At 18.5% G+C, this 8663-nt stretch overlaps 2 protein-coding genes across 2 annotated transcripts; one reads left to right on the top strand and one right to left on the bottom strand.

The window, feature by feature from the left end:
- Positions 1-614: 614 nt before the first annotated feature.
- PRSY57_1439800 (allantoicase, putative) lies at positions 615-2276 on the bottom strand (the record flags this gene model as incomplete). The annotated part of the gene is made up of 1 exon (XM_012909995.2): positions 615-2276. The coding sequence occupies one exon, from the start codon at positions 2274-2276 to the stop codon at positions 615-617; it is 1662 nt and encodes a 553-aa protein (XP_012765449.2).
- A 2308-nt stretch (positions 2277-4584) lies between these two features.
- PRSY57_1439700 (hypothetical protein) lies at positions 4585-8573 on the top strand (the record flags this gene model as incomplete). Its single annotated transcript, XM_012909994.2, has 2 exons — positions 4585-8190; positions 8340-8573. The coding sequence occupies 2 exons, from the start codon at positions 4585-4587 to the stop codon at positions 8571-8573; spliced, it is 3840 nt and encodes a 1279-aa protein (XP_012765448.2).
- Between the last annotated feature and the right edge of the window lie 90 nt (positions 8574-8663).

The raw sequence follows: 8663 nt of genomic DNA, 5'->3' as shown, positions 1-8663 counted from the left end.
ATATAAATGATTAAAAATATATAGCCCAATAATATTTATTATAATAAAAAATATAATTATATTTATCAAAATAATAAAAAAAAATAAATAAAATATATTTTTTATTATTATATTAAAAAAAGAAAAAAAAAAATTAACGGTATATATTTTTATTATAATTTGGAACACAAGTATTTTTTTCAATTATAAAATAGACACGAGTTAATCATATATATATATGTATATTATATGTATATTAATACATATAGACATTTATTATTTTTAATAATTAACCTTTTAAATAAAAAAAAAAAAAAAAAAAAAAAAAAAAATATCTCGTTTGTTTTCTTTTTTTCTTCTTTATGGAGATATGAATAATTATAATATATTTTTTATATATATTAATGATTAATAGTTTAGGAAAGAAGAAAAAAAAAATTAATTTAAACATAAATATAAATAAGTAAATATAAATATATATAAATATATATATATATATATATATATATATATGTGGGAACAAAAAATAAAATATATACATATATATTTATATATATATATATATATATATATTTATTTATTTATTTATACTGTTACTATAAAAAAAATGCTGCAATACATATAGGTGAACCTATTTATAATAATGTAGATAAAACAGTGCCTATTACATTTATTTGTGATATTCCCCCATCCGGATGTATAGATATTTTGAAATGAGTTGCTGTTCTTTCCATAAGGGTAAAATTATATTCCAACAAATTAAAATGAAAAAAAGTTTTTTTTTGATTTGTTGTTATTTTGAATGGTGGTAATTGTATCCATTCGATTTTTTTTTTTAATAGTTTTTCATCTTCTTCAAAAATTTTTTTTTGTTCTAATAAATTTAATGTGAGTATATCTATACAGTCTAATAAATAAATTTGTATACATTCAGGATGATCATATTTATAATTCCCTATATCTATGGTGAAATTTTCTACAATACCTCGTACACCAAATTTAAAAATGGAGCTATTCAAAATACAATTATTTGTAAGGGTTCTTAATATAATGGGCGGTCTATTTATTAATCGTCTTGTACAAAATCCATCTGTTTTACATGAATCGATAATATATTTTGGATGTCCTTTATATATATGATCACAATGATAATAAATTAATGTACAACCATTCTCAGGTTTATTTAAAAAAATTTTTTGTTTAGATATGATAGTATGTTTTTTAAATAAAGAAATAAATTCTCCATAGAAATTAATTTTATTTATACCACCGTCTGGATATAAATTAACTCTTATATGTGTCCAAGGTTTTTTAATTAAATCTTCATTATTTATTTTAAAATAATATGTCTTTTTCTTTCCAACTGTTTTTAAAAAATCTACACAATCTGCTTGTAATAATTCAACCCAAGGTGTATTTTGTTGTTCTAATAAATCAGAAATCGATTTATCTATTTTATATGAATCTAAAAAGTTATAACTTTTACGTTTAGTGTTTTTTTCATAATTTACAATTGTTTGTGTACCATGCATATTTTTAATATTATCCACACGTTTTATTGATTGTTCGTTTTTTGTATTTTCTGTATCTTTTAATAAATCTACATTTTTAAGATTTTCCATATCCTTGTTCTTTTCCATCTTTATATTATCACCCACATTATCTTCTATTTCATTTCTTGTGAATGTAGTAAAGTTACCAACCTTATCCCGCTCGTTCAAAATAAATTCTTCCTCTTTAATTATATCATCGATAGCATTGTTATCAGACACCTCAATGGATAAATGAGGACATACATCTTCAGCAATATTATCAAAATTTAATTCAATACCATAAATAATACATGGGTGTTTTAATTTTATTATTAACCATTCATGTCCAACATCTCTTCTTCTTCTAGTAATCCAACCAACTTTATCATCTTCTACTAATATATTTTCAGATTTACTTATAGAATCATCAGTAACAAATATTATCCTAGAACCATAATGTTTTGATAACACATTATTAAAATTAAAAAAATCGACATCATTAATATTTTCTATTTCTCTACAAGGAATCTTATTCATACCTTTACTAACAATCCAATTAAATATACCATTAAATATATTCATTATTTGTCTTATATTTTTTATATCCTTTCTTTGTTTCTTTCTATTAAAATTATTATTCTCTTCATTTATATCATTACTTATGTCATCCTCATGTAGTTTCCTTTTTTTACAAGTTCCATTATCATTCATATTGCATAAAGGGTTATATATCCCTCCTTCTTCTTTAGAACTTGATTCTTTCATTTTTCTTCTTTTTTTTTTTTTTTTTTTTTTTTTATATATAAAGTGGTATCCACATGAGGATAACACAAAAAATAAATATGTATAAATAAATAAAATGAAATGAAAAATATAATAAATAAAATGAAATGAAATATAGAATTTTATACACATATATTATATATATATTTAAAAAATTGTAAACATATTAGGTTCAAATAAAATTAAAATATAATATCATATAAAAAATATATATATATATTTATTAGTCCACATTAATTATGTAATAATTTAAAATATCATCACATAAATATATAATTATATATATAAATAATTTTGGAATTTTTTATCCATAAATTTTTTCTTTTTTTAATATTTTATTCCATCATATTATTTTTAATATTAAATATAAATAAATAAATAAATAAATATATATATATATATATATATATTGCATAGATTTATATAATATATGGATACACTTTTTTTAAATAAAAAATTATTAATATTATTTTATTTTATTATATTTTTTTATAAAGAGAAGGAAAAATTATAAAAAAAAAAAAAAATTTCCCTTTATATATATTTATATTAAACATAAAATAAATAATGTCATAATAAATAATAATATACAATGGAATTATAATATTGATGTTTGGAAAATGACATCATCTATATATATTAATATAATATATGTATAAATTTATTAATACCTATATTAATATATATAATATGTTTCCAAGTTTTTTTTTATTTATATTTAAAAAGAAAAAATATTTTTTTATCAAAATAAAATGTATTTTTTTAAAATATGCTGATATATATTTTGTATGTAGTACAATTTTATAATCATATTCATATTTTTTATACTTTGATAAACTATATAATTTTTTAAAAACATAAATAAATACTTTTATTTATTTATTATTTAATAGTAAAAAAAAAAAATAAAAAATAAAAAAAAATAATATTAAATAAAATATAATGTCCATTTCTTATTAAATTACACACAAAGTAAATAAATCTTTATGTATATTTATACATATAAACAAATTAATTAACTATATATCGACATTTGTATTCTCACCCAGAAAATAAATGAATATACAGTTAAAAAAATATAATAATAAAATAAAATTTTCATATTAAATTTCAGGTATTCCTCTGTTTATTGAACAACATAATGAAGCATTAGAGAAAATTATTTCTTTTTTATTTTTTTTTTTCTTAAAAATGTATAATATTATACATACCCTTTTGTTATTAACCATTTAACTTTTATCCTTATCAATTAAAAAAAAAAAAAAAAAAAGAAAATTGAACTTTACCAAATTGTAAATATCTTAACAATTATAATATATAATTTTTCGTCTTTTATTATTATATATTTCGAATCAAAACAAAAAAAAAAATATCCTTCCTCACATTTCAATATCGAAAAAAGAAAAGAAACAGTTATCCATATATGTATTTATATATACAATTTTAATATTTTAGCCTTCTAAAGGTATAATAATATTTATAAAAATAATTAAATATATTAAATTGGGTGGCAGTTGTTTTCAATATATATATATATATATATATATATATATATACATATATGAATATTTATATTTATTTTTATTTTTAAATTTATATTATTCCAAAATTGTTATTATTTAAAATATGGGGAAAAAAAAAAAAAATTTTTGGTGTAGTCTTGTTTGGTATTATATTTTGTTCTGTTGTACTAAAAATATCTTTATATATATATAATGTGTATGTAATTATTTTTTTTTTTTTTATTATGAAAAGATATATATTATGTTATATTAAAAAAAATATATTTTTTTTTGAATAATCATGCATAATATGTTTGTATCACTTTTGTGTGTATTAAAAAGAAAAATATATATATATATATATATATTTTTTTTTTCTTTTTACATACATTACAAAAAAAAAGGAAAATACAAAAATATTATGTTTTCAATAAATATTAATAAAAAGACAGAAAAACAAAAGGAATTTATAAATAAATAAATATATATATATATATATATATATATCTTTCTTTTTTATAATATATCTGTTTTATGATTTTATTTATTAATCTTTTCTTCTTTTTCTTGACCAGTGCAAAAATTGTCTTTGAAAAAATGTACATGTGTCGTACAACAATGTGATATATATATATATATATATAAATATATCACAAGAGAAATAATACAATATCAGAATAATAATAACAATAATTATTATTATTATTATTATATTATTATTATATTATTATTATATTATATTATATTTTATTTTTGTTTTAATTTTTATTTTTATTTTTCCCTTTTATATGATGGATAAAAATTATGGGGTGGAGGGAGAGACATTCCAAAATGCATACCAAAAGATTGTATTAAAAGATCGTGTATTAAATGAGAAGGAAAAAGAAATAAGCAAAGATCACTTATTTGAAATAAGCAAAATAAAAGATTACAATTTGATAACACATTATGAATATATATTAAAATTACATTATTTTAACAGTAATATAAATGTATTAAATATATATAGATTGGTAACACATGACTATGAAAAAAAGTTTGAAGAAATAGCATATAGCTTAAAAAGTAATATATTATTAAGTTTATTAGATATAAATGAGATAAAGCAAACTGATAATAGTATGATAAATTATTTTATAAATAATTATAATGATATGAAAAATTTTACATATGTAATAGGAAATCAAAAGTATCCAATGGGGTTTCAAAAAAATTGTAACGAAACATTTCAAATATATGTATTCAAAATCATACCTAACAAAACATTATTATTAAATAAAAAAAATGTACATGATGTTTTATCAAGTGGAGAAATACCTAATGGATATGATTCTATAGCAATTGAAGAAAAATTATATTATGAAAAAGTTGAAATCAAAGGGAATGAACAAGAAAAGGTATGTTATAAGGAAAATAAAAATGATGTAGATAAAAGTGGTTGTAACAAAACGGAAGGAGATAATAATAATAATAATAATAATAATAATAATAATAATATTTATAATAATAATTATTATTATTATAATAATAATGGGTTAAAAAATAATTATAGCTATATTTATAAAGTTCGAAATTCTGAACAAATATTACCCTTATATTTAATTGAATTTGAATTTAAATGCTTAAGAGTTGATATAAGCATTCCTGTATGTGAATATTGTTATAGTACCAAAGCAATTACCTATTGTTATAATGATAAAGTTCATTTATGTGATATATGTGATATAAAACATCATGAGAAAAATAAAATTTTAAAAAACCATAAACGAATACATATATCCGAATCACCTTATCAATTTGGTAAATGTCCTTATCATATAAATGAATTAATAGAAAGTGTATGTATGAAATGTTTTTGTACTTTATGTCCTAGTTGTATTTTGATAGGTACACATTCAAAATGTTTTGATCAAGATGACGATAATAATAATCATCCAATTATGAATATTAAAGATGCCTTTATATTATCGAATCAAAGAAAATCATTAAGTGATATATCTTTACAAAATAGAAAAACACGTATTTTAGAATTATTAAAAAAAAAACATAAAGTCTTATCAGAAATTTATTCAAATTATTCTTCTTTACAAAAAAGAATAGATATGTTATATCAATATATTATCAATGAAATCAAATTTTTAAAAAAAAAAAAAATCAATTTTTTAATGTCATTAAAAAGAGCAGTATTATCAGAATTATTGATTATAGAATGGATGGAAGCTTTTTTTTTTCATACAAAATTATCATTAAATATAAGTAATTTTATTATATATCAAAAAAAACATCAACTACTTATGAATTACTTAATAAATAATAAAAATAATAAACACCATCATCATCTACTCAAATATATACCACAATGGTTAATGGATAATATTTCGGTTCATTCAGATTTGTATATTTTTCAAGATCATTTTAATAATATATTAAATATTAATAATTCAGATAAAGACCAAAACGATAAAAAATACAGATCTCTGAATAACATAACAAAAAATAAAATAAATGGTTCCCATTTAATACATCAAAATAATTACACACACACCAAAAAATTAGACAGTATTTATAACATAAACAACATGTTCGATAATAGTAATAGAAATGCATTTTCATTATATGATCAAACAAATGTAAATGATAATCAGGTGTTAAATAAAATATGCAAAATGAAAACTAATCGTATTCTTTTCGATAATAATAACCATGATGAAAATATAGTATACTCAAAATTGGTCGATAAAACAAAACTTCTTCAAAATGATAACTTACAAGATAATAAAAATAATTATCACATTGAAGCAAATATGAACTATAATAAAAACAATACAACTCATTTTATGAACAATACATTTTATGAAGATAATTATTTCATTGGAGAATTAAATAAGGATAATAATAACATAATATCCGAGGAACAAAGAATGACAAATGATTATACATCTATAATAAATATATCACAGGATTATAATAATAGTACTGCAAATATATTATACAACATATTTAATAATAATAATAATAATAATAATAATAATAATAATAATAATAGTTGTAATAGTTTTGATTATTCAATGTACTGGACACAACAAGATACAAATATGAAAACACTAAAAAACACATATATATACAAAGAATTATGGAAAAACCTAATGAACTATAAATATATCAACGTTATTCATATCCTGAAAGCACAAAATAAAAAATATTCGTTCCAGATAATTTCATCCTTTCTAAATATATCTAATTATTATAAGAGTTTAGAAGATTTCGTAAAACATATAATTAAACATGAGGTATATACTTTGTTAAATAAAAATATTGAATGTCATACTAAGATGAAAATTACATATTTATTAGATAATATTACCACATTGTTATGTATACATAATTTAAAATTAGCCTTCATTATAGATACACATATAACAGCGTGTTATTCAGAAATTCAACAAAACGAAAAACAGTTTCTTATAAATGTCGAAAATATTAAGCAAAATGATCTCGTTTTATACAAGACGTATTTACACCAAAAAAATAATTATAATCAAAGATTTATAGACAAGGATGTAAGGAATGAAGAACATGTTATGGATGCTCGAAATGAAGAAACTATACATGACGACCAAAAAATGGAAATTAATATAGAAGAAAAAATAAATCAAAATGAATTAATAATGCAACAAACTCTTAATTCTAAAAAAGTTAGTTTTACAGAATCAGAAAATAAGGAAAAGAAAAGTGTAATAGAGGATACAAAATATAATGTACATTATGACAACACAATAATGGATGAAGAACAAGTTAAAGATATAAATGCTGTTAAAAAGTATGATATATATAAATCTATTGATTACAATAATATATTTAATAATGATAATGATATTTGTATTGATAAATTGATAAGTGATAAAGAAAAAAATGAATTGGCTACATTAAAAATAATAAAAGATTATGTTTATATTTATTTAGAAAAGGTTATAAATGATATAATAAATATATCACATAAAGATTTAAATGATAGTATACGTTTTCTATTTTATACAATACATGATGAAATTGATGGTATTAATAAACAAATTATTTATGAGAAAAAATTCAGTATACATACTTTAACATTATGTCTAGATCTATTTATTAATTCTATATTATATCCATATATATTTTATATTCATGAATTAAATGTACAAAATAAAAACATGACCGAAAATAATATTTATCAAAAGGTTCTAATAATATTTGGACAGACATTACGAGAAATATCTATTTACATTTTCCAAATATATAACTTGGGAATGTATGACAACAATCTAAAGGTTTTTGTAAATAACATCAAGAATAATAATATGTTGAAGAAGAGAATAACAAATGAAAATATGTTCTTCCTCGACGTCGCACAAAAGGTGAACATGATATATATATATATATATATATATATATATATATATTTATTTATTTATTTATTTATTTTTATTTATATATTTATAGCTTATATGTCTATATAGGTACATATTCATTATATTTTATTTTTTTTTGTCTTGTTTATTTTTAGCTGTTCAATTGGATCATCAAGAATTTAGAATCACCCAGATATTATTCTCCTCTAAAGTGGTATTATGGTGAAAGCATAGAAAAATCATATAAAAATGTTGTAGAAGAAATAATAAATATCGATAAATCTTCTTCAATTAAATGTGTTAACGAAAATGTAGATTATAATATTTTATTTAGTACTACCAATTTTAAAGATATTCTAACATTATGTTATTCTATAAATAAAGAATGAAAATTGAATATATAATTTTGTGTTTTTAAGAAGAAAATATATGTTAAAAAAAAAAAAAAGAAAAAAGAAACCAAAAAGAAAAACAAAACA

This window comes from Plasmodium reichenowi, chromosome 14 (assembly GCF_001601855.1).
Source record: "Plasmodium reichenowi strain SY57 chromosome 14, whole genome shotgun sequence".
Classification (NCBI taxonomy): domain Eukaryota; phylum Apicomplexa; class Aconoidasida; order Haemosporida; family Plasmodiidae; genus Plasmodium; species Plasmodium reichenowi.
The sequence above is the reverse complement of the archived record's forward strand: the minus strand, read 5'-3'. Positions and strand labels throughout refer to the sequence as shown.